This window comes from Emys orbicularis, chromosome 25 (assembly GCF_028017835.1).
Source record: "Emys orbicularis isolate rEmyOrb1 chromosome 25, rEmyOrb1.hap1, whole genome shotgun sequence".
NCBI classification, from domain to species: domain Eukaryota; kingdom Metazoa; phylum Chordata; order Testudines; family Emydidae; genus Emys; species Emys orbicularis.
Window position 1 is genome coordinate 209,971 of NC_088707.1, and position 21,552 is coordinate 231,522.

The window sequence follows — 21,552 nt, forward strand, 5'->3', positions numbered from 1 at the left end:
AGTTAATAGAAAAACAAACTCAAATACTGATGACAGCTGTAAGAGTGTATCCTGGGATGAATATACTGTGGAGGTCACAGAAAGGTGTAAATGAAGAATTGTGCGGTGTCTTTTCCCTCATATTTTGTCCTCTTTATGGAAAAAGGTTTCTGCTGGATTGTTCCTAAGCAAAGTAAATATCTTTGACTTCTTCTAGGATGAATAATTCTATTTACAGTCCCTGGTTAATTGCTCTACAGAAAGCAATGATGCTTGCCGGTCTTGTGAATCTAGCAGCTGGTCCGAGTGCTGGCTCAGCAGAACTGGACTGTTCACAATACTGAGCCTTGATGAACAAAAAGCAAAGTGTGCCCTAAAAGTTCCAGTGTATTACATAGTTATTGTTTCTTAAGGAGCTTGCCCTTGCAGTATGAGAGATGCAAGCACATCCTCCTTTCCTGTGTAAGCCCACATGGAACTTTTCCCCACCAGAAACAGGCTCTGCATTCTCAGTCCTTCTGGCCACACAAAAAAAAGTGAGATTCTAGCTGTACCTGTCACTGGGTACTGACTCCTCTCTTATGCTAGTGGCTGGCCCAGGCCATGTGTCTGGGATTAGGAAATAACTTTAAATACTCTTGTCAAAGCAAGTAGAGTTCAATTTCTTGGGTTTTGTCCCCTTGTTATGAATGGAAAGGAAGGATAATCTGGCCTAATAGGCAAGTTCTACCCTTTTCTCTTGTATCACCTTCCCCTTTCTGTAGATTTAATGCACAGCAAGATCTGTGTGCAATGACACTGACATTATATTAGTTTCTTTTTTTGAAGAATTACAGATATAATGCTCAGACTTACAGTATTTTACACAGGGTTTTAAATGAGAAATTTACAGTTGAAGTTACTAAGAACAGTTAGAACAGATAATTGAAGTTTCATACATTAAATTTGTCATGTAAAAGTTTTCCTTAACATACATAAAAAGCTCATGTATATTTTTACTCACAGGCAATAAAGCACCTGAGAACACCAGAGTTTAAACCATATGTTATATTTGTGAAGCCTCTTGTTCCAGAAAAGAAAAAAAATGCACCAACATCTCCAACTTCAGAAGAAATCTCAGCCCCACTTGTAAGTATTTTAACCTCAGTTCTTAAGATACTGAAGAAACTATTTGGAATTTTTTTTTCCCCATAAGAGAAACCTGTCCCTCCAGCGGAGTGAGATAACATAACTGGCTCTAGTCTTATGATGGGAAGTCAGGTTGAGAGTTCTAAGTAGCTACATTAATGTGGCAATTACCTGGGAACTCTTTTTGCCTTCCTCTGTTATGTCTCCTTGCTGATGGGTCAGTCTGGACAGCAAAGCATCCTCCTACAGGACATGCCTGAGATGTTCTGCGAGATAATGATATCCAACAAAACTCTGATTTGAGATTCAGATTTTATAAGCTGCTACACAGTTTTCAGAGCCCCCATGCTAAGGTGAATACAACTACCATTACTTCAGCTGCCATACCTTCATCCCATATATTAATTGACTTAATTTTCCTGAAGCGTGTTGTGCCTTTTGATATTACAAGTGTCTTCATGCTGCATTACTTTTCCTCAAACACAAGTAAAACAATAAACACAGTTGCTGACATAGTTGTTTCACTGAGTATTAGAGATATGAAATAAGCTACCAAGGGAGGCAGTTGTAGGAGAAAGCTGAATGTTTCTTGAATTCATTTAGGATTTGTTTCTGCAGTGTGAAGAAAGGGCAGGCAGATAATCCAAGAAGAGTAGGCAAATTATTCAAGGTGATATGTTTCTTGCACTTTTTTCTAGAGAAGGTTTGGGATAGTATGGGAGGCATAAAACATACAATTTGCAAAGACAACTTGTATCTGGGCGAGGCGGAAATCTGAGGGAGAGTCACTAGCAATCCTGACTGTTTGTTTTGGTCCAGAGGTATAGTTTCTTCTTAGGAAGACTGTACTTTGTGTTTGGCTCTTACCATGCAAATCCTCTTGGGGGGGAGGGGAGTTGAGAAACAGGCTTGTTTTCAATTTAAAAACACCCACCATGACTTGAACAGAGTTAGAACTTCAGAGGGAGATTCTGCCCCCTAAAATCTAACCATGTCAGGAATGCAGGAGGAGGAATAAGAATCTACTCTTTGTAGTAGTACAAAATAATTCAGGTTCACACCAGTGGAAATGACTAGTTTAGTCAGATTAGTTAATAACCTTGCTTGTTATTCTGCCACTGAGCAGCCTCCGTGAGAGCCCAGAAGGCCACTTTTGCCTCGTAACTGCAGAGTGAAGCCCAAGCGGATTAGGTTGTTGGTGGTCCTTACAGAACGAGCAGTTTAATCTTGCAAGGAAGAGGAAACTAAGCTGGTTGGTATTATCTCTTCAGAGAAGTACCAACTCATTATTGTTCATTTATTTTGGTAATAAAGTGTGTGAGTTCACATGCACACTGCCTGTGGGATCCTGCAACGTTTCCAGTGAAGCGCTCAGTGTTGTTGAACTTGGGCACATCTGTTCCACTGTCATTGTTTTACTTTTGAAGGGAGTGTGGTTGGCACCCGAGTTTGACTAGGCGCACTTTTGTTACTTTGAGTGCAATGCCATTTTACTTTTGTAACCATTTCAAAATCTCTCATTCACTCCTTCCATCCCTGAGGCCATATCACTCCTAGCACTAGTACCTTGCTCATCAAACTTGATAGCAAGAATTCATTTTATCCTTTCACATTGGCAATAGCTTTTTTGTTTTATTTCCTTTCAAAGTAGTTGATAGAAGATTGGGGAGGATACAAGGAGGCTAAAAAAGTCATTAAAAGGATAGAATGACTATTGCAAGTTTAATATCTTCTCACATATTGGCCTGCAGGATGAAGAACAGCAGGACATTATTAATTCAGCAGCATTTATTGAAGAGCAGTATGGCCATTTAATTGACACTGTGCTGCTGAAAGAAGACCTCCAGAGTGCCTATAATCAGTTGAAAACTCTGCTAGAGAAGCTGAAGGAGGACTCATTTTGGGTGCCAGTGAGTTGGGTTAGATCATAGCCTGCTCTCACATGTCAAAAGGAAAGCCTATATAAAATGTGTTGTAAATATAAGGATTATAAGAGGGAACATGTCAGCTGCACTCCAAAACTGCCAGCTTGTCTAGAAAGTAATATGAAAATGTCATATCAGTTAAACTAGACAGACCCATCAGTCAGAAGCTGACATGGGATTCCTGAACCACAGTTTTTAGTAGTGTCATTTAAAATGTTGAGTGCTCAATGTAGATTGATTGGTAAAAATTTAGTGATTTTTAAGCTTTGTAAATACTTTGTGATGTAGAATGAAACTTCACCTACTGTCTAAAGTTCCATCCTGTCAATGGCTATGGAAACAGGTATCTTAACTCAGACAAATGGTCCTAGAGAGTGTAAGGGACAAAGCGGGCCTTGAAGATTAAATCTACATGGCTGCGAGACTTTTTTCCAAATACTTCAGGAAGTTTGGATATACAGAATTTTGTAGTGTATAGATGAAAATGCAGACGTATTAGGATTTTGGAAATCAATGACAGTTCATAATTTGCTAAATCTGCTATTGATATAATACATTATGTACCTAAGAGTTCCTGCTTTCCATTTGCCTGCCACTTATGATCTTTCCTATATATCAAATCCTTTAGCAATGGCTCCAGATGTAAGCCAATACTTATTTTTGTCTTAAAAATATGAAGTTATTGTTAAGCAAAATCACTGGGACTTCCCACAGAAAATATTGTAACAGCATTTCATATAAAGTCACAGCTTTTCTGTAATGGAATCCACTCACCATTATGTGCTCCTCATGCCAGGCATAGTGTTGCAGCTCTCATACCAGGATAGCATCTCCCTCACTGGGTGAGGAGACAATTTCTCTGTCAGGTAACTTGGCCCTCTGGCTGGGTCACAGTCTTTTAGTCCACCCCTCCTGGGTCATAGTTGTCCAAACTAGGCTTCAAAACTGTTTTTAACAGAATCAAACTTTCCACCCTCTCTGGTGCTCTTCTTCAACCAGTTTCTTCCCCAGTTACTCAGGGTCCCTCCCAGGCCGCTGTCTGCCTAGAGAGCTTTCCTCACTCAGGGATCTGCAGGAACCATCTTGCTCCCTACCATCTCTTTCCCCAGTTGGATCCTTTTAGGGATCAAACCTGGGTCCTTTTATACAGGAATCACCTCATTCCTCTCAGGTGAAGCCCATTCTGTACTCAGGGCTGGATCAGCCCCAGGCTCTCCAGCCCACACAGCAAGCCACCCTGTTACATTCCCTCTCCAAAAAACAATAAGTAAAATGTTTCTCTTGTCTAGATTCAAAACAGTATTCAATCACATTATTCATTCAGGGTCTAATTGGCCCTAATCTACTCAAATCACCAGTGGCTCTGTGTGGTTACTAGACCCCACCTTATTCATGTGATCTTACCATTATGTAAAGAGACCATGCATCCCAGTTTTTTTTAATGAAGTCCTTGGAACTTCTTATGGGACACATGAAATGTTCCAGTTTTTCATTTCATCTATCAAAATGTTCAGGCTTTTAATAACTACAAAATGTTTGTCCAAGATCAGTTCCACTCTTAGTGTTTTGCACACTGTTTCATTCTGATCAAGAAGTGAGCATGTGCTTTGTGACAATCATTGGGCAGGGTCAGTGCTTGTCTTATGACCACATTGCAATACAAGTCTAAGACTGACTCAGTCTGGTCAGTGCAAAACCCCTGCTCTGGCCCCAGGAGGAAGTGCTGGTGGTTCTTCTGCTCCCTCCTTGCTATTGTCATTGGAAGGAAGTGGTGGCACTCAGCTCTTCTGTGATTTTCTGACCCAGGCAGCATAGAGCTACGAAAAGCGAGTCAATGCCAAGAAATTCATTTTTTTCCTGACCTTAAGAAGGTTACCACAAAAAACATTTGGGTTTTGATTTTGAAAATATGGTCAACTTACCCGTATGGTAAAGGGGAGAGCACTGTGATCAAATAAGTCTTGGCATAGGAGTTGATTAATTGAGCAGTTACTACAAGCGTATGTTATTGCAAGTATCAAGTCTCTCACATAAGTCGACAACCTATGGTAAAACAAATGAACCCCAGTAACATTATAGAGACTTCAGTGAATTATAGAGTGGAGGAGAATTTCTAGTGCTGTGACTCTGAGGAGATGGGTCATTATTATATTTGAAAAGAGTCATATCACCTGGATGGAGCCAGGTATGCCTTATATGACCAAAAGCAGGGCTTTCCACCATCCCTGCATGTTAAAGGTTCAGGAGCCCAGGCCTGAATTTAATGTATTAACATTTTACCGGGACTTTATACCAGCTCACTAAATGCATAAACATCTTTTGCATCTTGTTTCTGTTGTAAAGTAGGTTTGAAACCCAGCAGAAACTATGTGTCACGAAGAAATCCTGCTGTTTTCCATATTATTGATTTAGTACATTATGTTTTATAGGCAAAAGTAAAATGACCTGGCCAAAGGAGCTTATAGTCTGGAGGTAGACCAAAAACACAAACTACCAACAGAAATGTAGAACAACAATGTCTGAGACCAGTAAAGAAACAGAAATGAAAGTCCCCCCCCGTGCATACCACACAAAGAATGTTGTTAGACATAACTTGAGAATTATTGGTTTCAGAGTAGCAGCCGTGTTAGTCTGTATCCGCAAAAAGAACAGGAGTACTTGTGGCACCTTAGAGACTAACAAATTTATTTGAGCATAAGCTTTCGTGGGCTACATCCCACTTCTTCGGATGCATCCCACGAAAGCTTATGCTCAAATAAATTTGTTAGTCTCTAAGATGCCACAAGTACTCCTGTTCTTTTTGAGAATTATTGTTGCTCAAATCCATTTCCTATCACTACAGCTACTGAAACTCACAACTACATTTATATCAGACCCATCTCGGTACCACTCCCTTTCGCTTCCAATAGTCAGTGACCCAGATTGCACACACCCAGTTCCTGAAAATGTTAAAAAGTCTCTAAAAAGACACTACCCAGCATTAGCAACAATCATCTTCTTACTGATAATTTTACTTAGTAATAAAACTGAAGTTATGGTTGTGTATGATTTGGAGGCAGGGAGGCAGGCTTGGCTTTCTACATAGATGTGCCCCCATCCTATGTTCCCCTCCCCCACCCTCCACCGCTGAATGGAAAAAATTATCATTTTTACATCTATAGGGAATGTATTACACTTATAATAGCTATATAAATACTTTGCAGAGGCAAGGGGACCTGGGACTGGATGAGCATGGAAGGGTAGCTGGGGCCTATGTGGATATGCAGAAAATTCAGGCAAGGATCTGGGTGGGAGCCCTAGCACGTGAGCCAGGGCTCAGAAGTGAGGTTGTCAGGTCCAGCTGACAAATCTCTCCCCTAGTGGACATACAGTCTCCACGGCCAAAGCAAGTTTTGTTTGAAGTCTGCTCCTCTCACTGTCCTCCTTACCTCATTAGCTTCAACAGAGGGAGGGATAATGGAAGTCTTACAACAAAAATTTAGATTGTGGGTTGAATTTTCAAAAGTGACTATGGGGTACAGGTCCCCTTGAAAATCAGTGGGAGTTGTGTGCCTAAATCACTTAGGCCAGAGCTATGCTAGAAAAGGTTTGCTGGTATAGCTAGAATGGCAAACTCTAGTTGTATAGACACAGCTTATACTAGGGAAAAGGTGCTTTCTCCTCCCTCCAATCCCATGCCCGTATAACTGCATTTACATTAGGTTCTTGGCAATACAGACGTTGCAAAAAGTGACAGTTCTAACTGACATTATACTGGCAAAAGTGTCTAGTGGAGACCTGGCCTTAGGTGTAGAGGAAAACTCCACCTTGTACCCTCTTTGAGGAAGACACTTTCTCAGGCTGCTGGGCCTGCAATGGCCTGCCAGCGAGAAGCTCTGGACTGCCAGATTGGGTTCCTCTCTGAAAAGCCACAGGTGGTTTGCCAGAGAGAAACAGCTACTCCTCCATGCCAGAACCACAACGCCTGAGTGTCCAGCTGCTTTACCTGCAAGTCTGTCCACACTCTGCCTCGCCCATCACATCCCAGAGGGGGCAGCTCACAGGTAATGCTGCTGGATAAGCGTAGCTGGTAGTTGAGGCACCATCTCTATTTTATAATCGCTGAGCATAACTCTTTGAAAGCAATTTTAAACTAAAGAGCAAAATTTCACACTAAGTGACTTTGTGAGAATATCAGATGGAAAGATGGTGCCTTTGTGTAAAATACTCAAAGCCTCTGTAGATTTATTGCAGATTACTAACAGCTTTAATAAATCCAGCTAGACATGATAAATATATATACTGTGTATCACCATGAACAAGGATGTAGGTTAGATGAAACAGCATTCTCTGTGCTGTAAAATAATATCATCAGAAATCTACTCAATGCAGGAATTACTATCAAACCACTTACAAAATGATAGCAGTAAAAGTACAACATAGTTTCAGTTTGCTTTATTGTCCAGTAGATCCCAATAGAGGAAATAGTTGCTAAAAGAACCAAGACAAATGGAAATGTGCAGATTTTGTAAAATATTTAAAATTACAATAACTGAAAACGTCTCATGGTCTAAATTGGTATCAAACACTGAGCTAAAATGTCTTTTGCAGTCTGGTTCATGTAATAAATGATCTTTGCCTCCATTTCTATCCTGTGCAGGCATCAAACCCTGTAGTTAAACACAATTGCCTTTTTATTAATTTGGGAGAATTGTGATGTGAGTTTTTTAGGTGCAGTTTTGTTTGTAAATTCAAAATAAATTATGGCAAAAGTAGACATGTATGTGGTGAAGATTTGGGGGCTGGAGTGGAGAGTTGCACTTTTATAGGAAAACTGCATTCATTCAATGCTCCATTTTATTTTACAATCCTAAGAAAACATCAGCCAGTTGTAACATGTATCCTTAACAGGCCATCAGACTTTCAAGATGTGCTAAGTCTCTGCTGTATTATCCATGCCTGGTGTATTCTCCTGCAATTAGGAAAGAAAAGGGAGGGAGGGGAATTGAAATAAATCAGTTCATAATGGAATTGCAACTCACAGTCTTGACTCCATGAGGAGTTATGCTGAGGCTCCAATTCAGCAAAGTACATTAGCACATTGACTTCAGCAAAACCTAAAGACGTTTAAATATTTTGCTGAATCAGGGCCCAAGTGTGAGGTCTACAGATTGGGCATCCTGGGACATTCACAAATAATTTCTTTATCCTTTTAATATCTCAGACTTTACAAACCTTTTAGGATTTTTTGCCAATTTTGTCCTTTGGCAAACACCAATTTCGTCCTTTTTGCATTTTGAGTGGATATGAAATGAAATTTTGCCTCATCTTGCCAAGGCCCCTTGTTTACTCACCAGCCCCATGTTGTCAATCATCATATAAAGGCCAAATTCTGCCCCTAATAAACCAACTATTCAGCAACTAACCTAATTTAAAATTTCATTTACTATTTAGAGCTCAAGCATTTCTGCAACAGCCAGGGCCTGTGGAGAGGGGGTGTGGGGAACTGAATGATGATAGGCAGGGCCCCAACTGAATGGGTACAGAGGGGAGTTGGGAGGTGTTTGTACTGGCACCAGCTGAAGGGGCTTGCGGGGCAAAGATCTCAGCTGCCTGGAATAGGAGCAAATGGAAGAAGGTGGCAATGTCCAGGCTTCAGACACGTTGCTAGAACAAATTCCAGCTGGAGGAGCACGCAGTGCTGATTTGCAGGCCCTGTAGGAGCAGCAGGTAAGTTGAGAGAGGAAAGGATTGTGAATCACCCCCCACCCCAAAACACACACACACACCCTATCTCTTTCCCCATACATACAGACATCAGTTATTTCAGCAGATGCCATGTTTAAATGCAAGCTACTAGGTCACTCAGCAGTCCTGCATTTCGTGGGTGGGCAGGCACCTGGCAGGATTTGGACCAGTCTCTCCTAGGTATTATGCACATGCACTGACTGCAGGAGGGGTAAAATACACACACAAATCAGGCCACTTCACTAACAACACTTTGTGACAGCCACATACAGTTTTAGAAAATGAATAAAGCCAAGGTACAACTGTATACCTAGCTATCCCGAGAAGCAATGAGATACCGCGTGGTATTCCGGATATAGTGCCGTGAATTCTGCCAACGAGAAGGGAAGAGTATAGATTTGTCAGTGACACTGATTATCTATTAAAGTGACTATTAGGATTGTAATTAAAACATGTACACTGTCTGATCATGATGCTTTTTTTCCCCTTACACTTCTGCATCCTGTTCCTTCAGTACTTACGTTTCTGCAGTGCAGTGATGAGTCATTAATGGGCTTAGTCTCTTGCGGATCGCTCATCCATGTTTTCTGTTTTATTAGTAGTTAGTGTAAATGCCTGAGGCCAAAAGTAGACTCTGATTTTGGATTCTTCTGATTTGGACATCTCAGCATGAGGTGTCTTGGGTCTGATTTTCACATGTGCTGTTTCCCATAATTCTAGTTAAAGCCGTGGGGAGCTGAAGGTGCTCGAGTTGGCCATCGCATAGCAGAAGCCACTTTTGAAAATGTAATATTTTTAATCCTGATTGCAATCAAGCTATTAAAATATGTATTTCTGAGCTACCAAAAATGTGCCACACCTCTCACAAAACAAGGAAAGACGTAGACCCTGCCACAGAAAGCCCACATTCTAAATCATGTGTTTTACTTCATTCCTGCCTAAAACCTTGATACAGAATTCTATTAGTCTTTTGAATTTCCTAGAGCTGAAGTACCAGGACACTAAGGGTATCTGGAAACCCAGGTCTTGCTTAACCCTTTTGACAGTAATGCAGCATACAGGAGGGTGTAATGGGCCTCTGAATCATCTTCAGTAACTGAGGTATCCAAAATGGGCTCAGCAACTTCATTTTAAAATGAGAGACAGAGACATGGCAATTACTGTGTAAACACAATAGCCTTCCTTCAACAATGAGCTGCAGCTGTTCCATAGCTTTGTTTCCTTCTTTATAGGGAGCTTTGTGGCATTGTGATTTTTATTGCATGCATAAGCAGTGACTTAAGGGAGACATTGAATTCTGTGACAGAGAAATTGGGGTTCGCAACTTTTCACAATTATGAGAGAGGACTATGCTTTCAAAGCAGTGTGTGGGAGAAAATGCATATTTTCCCACACTCTGCTTAAGAATTTACCCCAGATTCTCAAATTCTGCCAATGCTGAAAAAAATTAATTAACTGCAAGTCAGTAGTTGCTTTGACCGAAAAATGTAAAGTCTTAGTTCCACTCTGGAGAGTGGCACATAGATTATGCCACAAAGAAGGGAATAATGCCTATAACCTGCTGTCTGGGCTGAGACGCTCACTCAGGTAAATCATGTTTCAGGTGTTGCTAAGACTGCAACATGAGGCGGCACTTCTTCCTCTTACTATATGATGCAGGAAGCAGATGGAGTCCTTGGAGAAATTCTTGCAGAATGGAGGAGCTATGAGGAGAGAACTAGCATAGATACATGCACCTGATTTTTTTATCACTTTCTTTTCATTATCTCCATCCCATTGCAAACTGAATGAAACATCCTAATAAATGGAACTGGCTGTGGGGAAAGTCAGTAATTTACAGCCTGCAGATGTGAACACAACATGAGCCTCTAACAGACTGAGGGTAACCATAAAGTTAGAGAAATGTAACAACATGTTTCCAGTTTAGACTCCAGTGACTTCACAAAGTTTCAGTGAGAAATCAGTCGCTGCTGTCAGTCAAATTAGGGACCCTGGCCAGAAATTAAGGCTCAGACTCTTCTTTAATGGTTTTGTCACTTATTGCAGTTTGTAGATAACCAGAAAAAGCCAGAGCCTAAAATCTTGTTCAGCCACAAATGGATTTTATATCTGAAATCATGCATGTGAATACAGGGTGATGCTCATATTTAAGTTATAAATGCAGCACAACAGGTATAGTTTTCTTTTCTTTGTACTAAAAGGTCATATTAATTGAGAATGTCAGAATAAAAGGTCAACGAAGCTCACACCCCAATGAGAGAACCCTTATTATGCTGAGACGCCATCCCTTAAGGGAGCCAGCCCTTCAGCCTGATAAACAGGGAGATGTTTTTCATTTAATAAATACTTGACAAGGAATTAATCTAATTCTAGTGAATTCTTCCCTTTCCCACTACCCAAGTCTTGCTGATTACCACAATGGGTAGCTTTAGGGAGCAATTATATCTAGTCCAATATATGATTAACTAAGTAGCATTTTATTTAACAAGATCCCCTCCATATTACTGTGCAATGGTACTGGGCTTGCTTATACCTAGATACACATATACAGATACACCTATACAACAAAGTAAAAGAAGCAGTGAGAGGCAAAAGGGCATCCTTTAAAAAGTGGAAGTTAAATCCTAGTGAGGAAAATAGAAAGGAGCATAAACACTGGCAAATGACGTGTAAAAATATAATGAGGAAGGCCAAAAAAGAATTTGAGGAACAGTTAGCCAAAGACTCAAAAAGTAATAGCAAAATTTTTTGTAAGTACATCAGAAGCAGGAAGCCTGCTAAACAACCAGTGGGGCCACTGGACGATCGAGGTGCTAAAGGAGCACTCAAGGACGATAAGGCCATTGTGGAGAAACTAAATGAATTCTTTGTTGAGAAAGAAACAACATGGTTTTAGTAAAGGGAATTCATGCCTTACCAATATTCTAGAATTCTTTGAGGGGGTCAACAAGCATGTGGACCAAGGGGATCCAGTGTACTTAGATTTTCAGAAAGCCTTTGACAAGGTCCCTCACCAAAGGCTCTTACGCAAAGTAAGCTGCCACGGGATAAGAGGGAAGGTGCTCTCATGGATTGGTAACTGGTTAAAAGATAGGAAACAAAGTGTAGGTATAAATGGTCAGTTTTCAGAATGGAGAGAGGTAAATAGTAGTGTCCCCCAGGGGTCTGGTCTGGGACCAGTGCTATTCAACATATTCATAAATGATCTGGAAAAAGGGGTAAACAGTGAGGTGGCAAAATTTGCAGGTGATACAAAATTACTAAAGATACTTAAGACTCAGGCAGACTGCGAAGAGCTACAAAAGGATCTCTCAAAACTGGGTGACTGGGCAACAGAATAGCAGATTAAAATTAATGTTGATAAATGCAAAGTAATGCACATTGGAAAGCATAATCCCAACTATACATATAAAATGATGGGGTTTAAATTAGCTGTTACCACTCAAGAAAGAGATCTTGGAGTCATTGTGGATAGTTCTCTGAAAACATCCACTCAATGTGCAGCAGCAGTCAAAAAAGTGAACAGAATGCTGGGAATAATTAAGAAAGGGATAGATAATAGGACAGAAAATATCATGTTGCCTCTTTATAAATTCATACACCCACATCTTGAATACTGTGTGCAGATGTGGTCTCCCCATCTCAAAAAAGATATATTGGAATTGGAAAAGGTTCAGAAAAGGGCAACAAAAATGACTAGGGCTTCCGTATGAGGAGAGATTAATAAGACTGGGACTTTTCATTTTAGCAAAGAGACACACTATGGAGAGAGATGATTGAGATCTATAAAATCATAACTGGTATAGAGAAAGTAGATAAGGAAGTGTTGTTTACTACTTCTCATAACACAAGAACTAGGGGTCACCACATGAAATTAATAGGCAGCAGGTTTAAAACAAATAAAAAGAAGTATTTCTTCACACAACACACAGTCAACCTGTGGAACTCCTTGCCAGAGGATGTTGTGAAGACCAAGACCATAACAGAGTTCAAAAAAGAACTAGATAAAGTCATGGAGGATAGGTCCATCAATGGCTATTAGTCAGGACAGGCAGGAATGGTGTCCCTAGCCTCTGTTTGCCAGAAGCTGGAAATAAGCGACAGGCGATGGATCACTTGATGATTACCTGTTCTATTCATTCCCTCTGGGGCACCTGGCACTGGACACTGTCAGAAGACAGGACACTGGGCTAGATGGACCCTTGGTCTGACCCAGTAGGGTCATTCTTATGTTCTAGATACACGTATATCCAATGTAAGACTGTTTTGGTTTGCTTTAATAAAGGATATATATGCCCAGAACTACGGGATCTAGATAAACTAGCCAACAGCTGATCGTGCACATTTTGGTTTGGAAAACTTTAAGATCAGCCAATTCATCTCCTGAGCCTTGTTTAGTCTGACTATAGCTGCAAACAGTGTTTCCAAGAATAAAATGATTATACATGCCTGCCAATCAATCTCAGACTTCCTACGATCATATGTAGGTTTAGGGTCACCAAGTCGCTTCAGAATCCCCTGATTTTCAACAGTGATCCTCACCATCTCCCTGTTCTGCTTCTCCCTATTTGAGCTGCAAAAAACAAATGTGAATGAAAACCTTATTTGTAAAGCCATAGAATTCTCAGAATCTTCGTGCTGAATGGCTGACACTAATGAGGCATGAGTTGATGGTAACTGGTGGCATATACTCAGTCAAAATACTTTTATCTGTCCTCTACTAAGGGGCGTAACTGATGTATTTCGCTGAGTCTGCTCACTGATGATTGACTCCAGTCCACAGCTCTCCAATAAAGGCTCAATAGCAGATGGTGCCTGAAACCCAGAGTTGTGAAATCATATTTTTTGGCATAAGTGTCCCCTCCAGGCTGATTTCTAGATTTATTATTGTTGGTTACTTCGCAGCACCCCAAACTGTAGCAGGTGTCTCCCAGTGCATATGTAGAGCCCTGCCCCAAACAGCTTACATTATATCACACGTGCTGCAGGAAAGAAGCAACAGAACAGAAATGAAGGGTGTAGAAGGGAAGACAGTAATAAAGTTATGCTGCTGCTAGACACGTGCACCACATGAGTGGAATCTTGTCTATAGTTTTAAATATACAAAAAGAAAATACACATCTTGTTCAGCTCACTTCAGATGGGTGTCCTAGTAGGAATGGATTATAAGGAGGGGCATGAACGTGGCATGGGTAGTGATATATTGCTAAATCAGTTTGGGAGGGCATTCCATGATTGGGGAGGGCAGCATGGAAAAGGGCTGAGATGTTTGAGGGAGAATGGGTGTACTGCATATCTGTCATGACTGGACTGTGGAGCAGTCCTGCCTAGGGGTTAGAACAGGAGTCAGACGCCAAGCAGCAGGCCAGGTCAGGCTAGCAGGTGATCAGAGGTGGAGACAGTGCTGAGCCTCAGGCAGCAGGCCCAGGCAGGGTCAGGTTACCAGCAGCTCAGTCACTGGATGATGGGTTGGATCATACTGGCTCCCCCAACAGTATCAGGGTTGGAAGTGCAGAATGGGTGAGGGCTCATGAAGGACAAGGTTTGATAAGTAGGATGGGACAGAGCTATGCAGGGCTCTGAAGGCGAGGAAGGACGGGAAGCAAAAACTTGTGGAACGAGAGCAGACAGTCGAAGGATGCAGGGGGTGGAGGCTGATATGGGCTGAAAGATAGGCCAGGAAGATTAGCTTACTGGACACATTTTGCATGGACTGGAGGGGGTGATGTGGATGCCAGGGTGGCCAGAGAAGAGAAAGTTGCATCATCCAGACAGCTGATAATCAGGGCCTGGGTGCGAGCTTTTGCTGGGTGGCTGTCTGGGAGGCCAGGTAGAGTTGCATTGGAGAGTGCACAGAGAAAAGTAGAGCAGGCCAAGGACAGAGCCCTGTAGATTCTGGGCAGAGAATGGGTAAGGTGAGGAGACCCCCCCCCCACCCCAAAGGAAAGACAGTCAGAGAGGCAGGAGAACAGTGCTGCAAAGGCATGCACACCTGTGTGTGTGTAGGAAATGAATGGCAGCATCAAAAGCCATGCGGGGGGGGGGTCAAGGAGCATGAGGATGCAGTTGAGGCCCATGGAGTGGAGCAGAGAGCAGTTACTGCCTTGTCCCATTCCCTCCCAGAAACACGTAAAAGTGACTTCCAGAGGGGTGTGGTGGGTGAGTGCTGCCTTACTGGTGCAACTCCAACTGCTTCCGCCAAAAACAGCCCCTTTTAAGCCTGAAGGCATCATCTGGCCTCAGATGGTACCACGTCCCCAAATGCACCAGTGCAACTTCTGAGAACAAAGGAGTGAACCTGAAAGGATGATAACTGAGATAGCTCTGCCTTTTGTGAAGCATGAGTTCTTTGCAGCTAGACTGTCTGCTGTACGTTTGTGCTATGCCCAGCACAATGGGGAATCTGATCCTGAGTGAGGCTTTGGGCTGCTCCTGTAATCCAAATAATACTATCTACCTCCTCTGAAAGTATTCATTCCAGCAATCCACCATCCCTGTCCCACGCTGAATGGTAGCTAACCTCTCTGCCAGCTGCTTGTTTTCTCTTTCGATTCTACCAATTCTCTTCTGGTCCTCCTGTGCAAGAGACCCAGTTTTGTGATATCACTCTCCGGCTTCAAATCCTTCCTCAAGAGGCACTTTATTGGGTTAGCGTCCCATCAACCTCCACTCCCATAGTCCATTGCCTGCCATATCTGCCAGCCAGCCCCCCAGGCCCACTCCTGTCATCCATCATGTCCATAATTGCCATGCTCTTTGCTTGTCCATCACTACTGCCTTCCCCACTATTTTTCATCAGAATAAATATATGTATTTCAAAGAAACTAACAAGACATGCAGAGGCCAGGAGCATCTTTGATCCTTTTACTATGGTTTCTGCATCCTCTCACTCTCCCTACCCCCTTTCCTAGGTGTGAACCCTTGCTGTGCCACACCCAAAGTAAACTATACGCCCCCCTCTCTTTACTTATCTGAAGCGCTGCCTGATCTTTATGGCACTGTGTAAAGCATGATGAATAAACCTCAGTTAGTACAGGAGAGAACTGAACCCACATGGAAAGAAGAGTACCTGAATCTTGCTCATTTTAAAGTGATGGTGAGTTTGTGCACGTGGGGGTTTATTATCAACACGAGGTCTTGCTGGAGGAAAAAGACAAAATCAAAATGAACGTTATGCTATGATGAGTCTTTAAGAGCTGCTGACACCCCGCTCCCTTTCCCCAGTCTTTTGTTACTTAGCACAGCATCATAAGAACATAAAACTGGCCATACTGGGTCAGACCAATGATCCATCTAGCCCAGTATCCTGTTTTCTGACAGTGGCCAATGGCAAGTGCTTCAGAGGAAATGAACACAACAGGTAATCATCAATCGATCCATCCTGTCATCCACTCTCAACTTCTGGCAATAAGAAGCTAGGAACACCCAGAGTATGGGGTTGCATCCCTGACCATCTTGGCTAACAGCCATTGATGGACCTATCCATCATGAACTTAGGGGTACGCAGAGGTCTTCCAGGGGATACATCAACTCATCTAGATATTTGCCTCGTTTTACAACAGGTGACATAAAAAGCACTAGCGAAGTCAGTACAAACTAAAATTTCATACAGACAATGATTTGTTTATACTGCAGTATATACCATACACTTAAATGTAAGTACAATATTTATATTCCAATTGATTTTATAATTATATGGTAAAAATGAGAACATAAGCAATTTTTCAGTACTAGTGTGCTGTGACACTGCTGTATTTTTATATCTGATTTTGTAAGCAAGTAGTTTTTAAGTGAGGTGAAACTTGGGGGTAAGCAAGACAAATCAGACTCCTGCAAGGGGTACAGTACTCTGGAAAGGTTGAGAACCACATTCTTTTTGAACCTCCATTATAGTTTGGCTTTCATAACATTCCCCTGGCAACAAGTTCCACAGGTTGACCGTTCATTGTGTGAAGAAGTACTTATTTTTTTTGTTTTAAACATGCTGCCTATTAATTTCATTGTGACCCCTCGTTCTTGTGTTATGTGAAGGGGTAAATACTTCCTTATTCACTTTCTCCACAACATTCATGATTTTGTAGACCATTATCACATCCACTCTTAGTCATCTCTTTTCCAAGCTGAAACGTCCCCATCTTTTTAATCTCTCCTCATACAGAAGCTGTTCTATACCCTTAACCATTTTTGGTCTTCTCTGTACCTTTTCAAATTCTAATATATCTTTTTTGATATGGGAGGCATGACCAGAGTTGCATGAAGTATTCAAGGTGTGGGCATACCCTGGATTTATATAGAGGCATTAAGATATTTTCTGTCTTATTATCTATCCTTCTCCTAATGGTTCCTAACATGCTGTTAGCTTTTTTGGCTGCCGCTGCACATTGACCAGATGGTTTCAGAGAACTATCTACAATAACTCCAAGATCTTTTTCTTGAGTGGTAACAGCTAATTTAGACACCATAATTTTGTATGTATAGATGTGATTATGTTTTCCAATACGCATTATTTTGCATCGAACATTGACTATCATCTATGTAACAGGGCCAGCACCCGCCTCTCGTGCGTGCCCCCTTTTCTCTGTCCGACAGTGCCTGCAAACACAGTTCTTTTCATCTTGGGGGAACCCACCTCTTGTGGATGGCCCCCTTTCTCTCAGTTAGGTGTGAGACTGCTTTTGTTTTTTTGTTCTTTAAACGGGGTGGCACCCGCCTCTTGCGAGCGCCCCCCCCCCCCGGGCTCGTGGTTTTCTTGGCTGGTCTTCGGCAGCTCAGCCCTCCAGCCAAGCCGCGCACGCTGTCCCCCTTCCGGGGTATACAGTCCAAGTTCTTTCTCAGACCTGGTACGGGGCCATAGCTCTGCAGCGAGCTGCCTGTGGCCTGCTGCTCGTCTAGTCAGCTTGGAAGCCAGTCCTCCCTCATCAAGATCCACACAACAACTGAATTTCTCTGCGCTCTGCTGCTTGTCTTATATAGAACCCTTCTGGCCCCGGATTGGTCGCTCCAGCAACTCCTCTGATTGGCTGCTCTTCTGCAGCCACTCTAGGCTGCCTGGAGGATTTCTCGCTGCTCTATTCTGGGAAAGGGTGATGCAGGGCCATGAGGCCTCCAGAAGGGGACCTCTGGACCTAGTCCATCTTGCCATAATCTGCAGTTTTGTTGCCCAGTCACCCAGTTTTGTGAGATCCCTTTGTAATGCTTCATAAACTGCTTTAAACTTAACTATCTTGAGTAATTTTATATTGTCTGCAAATTTTGCTACCTCATATTACTCCTTTTTTCAGATCATTTATGAATATGTTGAACAGCACTGGTCCCAGTACAGATTCCTAGGGGGCACCACTATTTACCTCTCTCCATTTTGAAAACTGGACATTTAGTCCACCTGTTTGTTTCCTGTCCTTTAACCAGTTACTGATCCATGAGTGAACTTTCTTCCATGACAGCTTACTTTGCTTAAGAGCCTTTGGTGAGGGACCTTGTCAAAGGCTTTCTGAAAGTCCAAGTACACTATATCCTCTGAATCACCCTTGTCCAAATGTTTGCTGACCCACTCAAATAATTCTAATAGATTGGTGAGGCATGATTTCCCTTTACAAAAGCCATGTTGACTCTTCCCCCAACAAACTGTGATCATTTATGTGTCAGATAATTCTGTTCTTTACTATAGTTTCAACCAATTTGCCTGGTACTGAAGTTAGGCTGACTGGCCTGTAATTGCCAGGATAGCTTCTGGAGCCTTTTTTAAAAATTGGTGTCATATTAGCTATCCTCCTGTCAACTGGTACAGAAGCTGATTTAGGTGATAGGTTACACACCACAGTTAGTAATTCTGCAATTTCTATTTTTGAGTTCCTTCAGAACTCTTGGGTGAATACCATCTGGTCCTAGTGACTTATTACTGTTTAATTTATCAGTTTGTTCCAAAAACCTCTGGGACAGTTTGTCATTTAATAAGAATGGCTCATGTGTGGGAACTTTCCTCACATCCTCTGCAATGAAGACTGATGCAAAAAATTCATTTAGCTTCTCTACAATAGCTTTATCTTCCTTGGTTGCTCCTGAAGCACTTTGATCGTCCAGTGGCCCCACCGATTTTTTGGCAGGCTTCCTCCTTCTGATGTACTTAAAACATTTTTTGCTGTTGGTTTTTCAGTCTTTGGCTAATTGCTCTTCATATTTTTTTTGGTCTGCCTAATTATATTTGACTTGCCAGAGTTTATGCTCCTTTCTATTTTCCTCAGTAGGATTTAACTTCCAGTTTTTCAAGGATGCCTTTTTGCCTCTAACCACTTCTTTTACATTGTTGTTTAGCCGCGGTGGCACTTTTAAAGTCCTCTTGCTATGTTTTTTAATTTGGGGGTATACATTTAATTTGAGCCTCTGTTATAATGTTTTTAAAAGTTTCCTTGCAGCTTGCAGGCATTTCACTTTTGTGTCTGTATCTTTTAACTTCCATTTAACTAGTTTTGTCATTTTTATGTAGTTCCCCTTTCTGAAGTTAAATGCAACTGTGGTGATATTATTACCTTGGGTGGTATTTGACAGATTTACAACTGGCTGAAACCTCCAGTATCCATTTCTCAGAATCTTCTAAGCAGCATTTTGAATTTTTAAGGAAAAATGTTCCCTAGTGCTGAGGAATTTGGGGAAGTTGGCAGCATTTTGCAAAGTGTTCAACCAGGTAAATATGTCAAAAAAAAATTTCTCAGATGGCTGCATTTCCTGGTTTTCAGCCCAGATGAAACAAGAAACCCAATTATCATGAGACTTCTAGTCCAATTTACAGACTAAATGGGTTCTGCTAAGCAATGAAACCTTGATGATTATCAGAATTAAATCTGCAAACCTTTTGAATCTCATTAGTTAATTATCAGAGAGTACCTCATATTTTTAATCTATTCATTTTATCTCTGAATCAGAATAAACAGAAATTAGAGAATCTTAACTTCAAATTAATAAAAAACCCAATTGTCCTAATAATTTTTCCATCAGCGCTTGCAGGTCAGATACAAGATTTTTCTCTCTCTCTCTCTATATATATGATATTCTTATCAATAAAACTATCTGATCACTAGCAATGCCAATTTAATAAACTCTTCTCACCTATCCTTCAACATCAAAAGAAACTCTTAATATGTTTGGGTATAAATCTGTATGTAAAATTATAAAATTCTGCAAAAGTTTCAAATCCTCATGAAACCCTGTGTCATTCTGTGAATCCACTGGCTCTCATCATGGAAACTACAAACTAACAGGAGTATATGTCATCTTAAAACATGTGTCTGGTCTTATCTTAAAAAGAGAAAGTACCCATATTTCCCAGCAGGATTTCCTCAAGCCTTCTTTACTTATACAGAGTCCTGACTGAAATTCCCATTTTTCTGGTGTATATAATTTACACTTTCTGAGTTGTATGGCTAGCTATCCTTCAGGAAAACGTCTCATCTGGTTTGAAAACCTTTTAACTGTGACTTCAGAAATGTGGAGGAGAAATATTTAAGAAAACATACCGAGTTCTAGTTTGTTCTTGTGAGAGAGGTAGTCACCAATGTCCAGTTTTTTCTTCATGGTGGTACTCTGCCTGTGATTGGCAACAATCACTGGATATGCTAAGTACTCTAAACTGCTCATCTTTGCTGTTCTAATCCTAGGTACCAAGTAAGGAGGTAAAGCCCTAGTGTAAAATGAGTTGTACCACTGAAAGTTGCCATAGATACTCCACTTATGACATCAGAGGCCAGCATTTGCTATAGGAGAAAGCACTGTAAGCATAACAAATCATTTTGGTGAAATTAACCAACCAGCTTCTCATGGCAGATAAATATTTCTTAAAAATAGCTTGCTCACACAGCCAAATGCTCCAAAAGGCTTCTAAATCTGTAGCTTTTTAAATGCTTCTTATAATTCCTAGTTATATTGTGTGTATGTATGTTTGTTACCCCACCCCTCCCTATGTTTGGAACTAAATGCAGAAGTCCTTTCTTTGATTTGCCTTTCCCTCAATAAATTCTCACGCGTGCACATGCAGCAACGCCCCTCCCCCATGTCTCTATAAACTAATCGAGTTATTCTTCCTCCAGGGTAGGAAGGAAGATCAATTATTTCTACACTTAAAAACTTGGAAGGTGCTGAAATACTATGGTGATGGGACCATATAAGCACCTAGACAGGTAATCTGTCTGGCTCAGGAAACCGTGCATGTAATTTTAAGTGAATCGTTCACATTCTTAGAATAAGAGAATTTTCATTGGAACTCTCTAATTTGCTTTTCTAATATTTCTTTCTTTTTTAATTATTTTGAACACAGTGCAATAAGGGTGGCTTATAGTGCAATGTTGTATGTGCTACGCAAACCCACTAGTATTCATTGGACAATCAAAACTAAGTTGTGGAATATTGTTATGTGATTAATTGGATATAGTGACCTAACAAATAAACAAAAAATAGAGCCAAACACAAACACATAATGGGAAAGCCCCAAACTGAACATGGGCGTTACAAGCAGAGTTTATAATTCTTTTGCACAGACAGTAACGCTGTACCTGTCTCTGCCCCATGGCAGCTCAGCAGGAGGTTGGTAGAACAAACATGTTTAAGGGATATGAATATCTCAGAAAACATAAGACACTGGGCTATTTCTCAAAAGTGTAGGTGGCCCTAGGGTACGGCATCTGCAGGGCATTGATAAAACAGTAGCCCATTGCAGTGGCTCACTCCTCTGAATAAGTGAGAGTCTCGCAGGCCCTTCTTCTGTCGCTTGCCTCAAGAGCACTAATTCAGTAGATTTTCCTTT

General features: G+C 41.3%; 2 protein-coding genes across 2 annotated transcripts in view; one reads left to right on the top strand and one right to left on the bottom strand.

The window, feature by feature from the left end:
* MPP3 (MAGUK p55 scaffold protein 3) overlaps positions 1 to 3,038 on the top strand; it is a 37,030-nt gene extending 33,992 nt beyond the window's left edge. Inside the window, exons 17-18 of the mRNA XM_065422673.1 lie at positions 985 to 1,107; positions 2,859 to 3,038. Coding sequence (XP_065278745.1) covers positions 985 to 1,107; positions 2,859 to 3,038 — 303 coding nt within the window. The remainder of the gene's footprint in view (positions 1 to 984; positions 1,108 to 2,858) is intronic.
* A 6,031-nt stretch (positions 3,039 to 9,069) lies between these two features.
* CFAP97D1 (CFAP97 domain containing 1) lies at positions 9,070 to 20,390 on the bottom strand. The gene is made up of 5 exons (XM_065422806.1): positions 20,270 to 20,390; positions 15,829 to 15,899; positions 15,217 to 15,335; positions 13,209 to 13,332; positions 9,070 to 9,129 (listed from the first exon to the last, which is right to left on the bottom strand). The coding sequence occupies exons 1-5, from the start codon at positions 20,388 to 20,390 to the stop codon at positions 9,070 to 9,072; spliced, it is 495 nt and encodes a 164-aa protein (XP_065278878.1).
* Positions 20,391 to 21,552: the final 1,162 nt, after the last annotated feature.

What these genes read in the sequence shown, in the direction of transcription:
- CFAP97D1 (XM_065422806.1), bottom strand. Translation starts at nt 20,390, where the DNA reads ATGAGCAGTTTAGAGTACTTAGCATATCCAGTGATTGTTGCCAATCAC. An exon ending in CAAGAACAAACTAGAACTCG is followed by an intron (nt 15,900 to 20,269) that starts GTATGTTTTCTT and finishes TTTTTCCTCCAG; the next exon opens with CAAGACCTCGTGTTGATAAT. An exon ending in AGTCTGAGATTGATTGGCAG is followed by an intron (nt 9,130 to 13,208) that starts GCATGTATAATC and finishes TCTCGTTGGCAG; the next exon opens with AATTCACGGCACTATATCCG.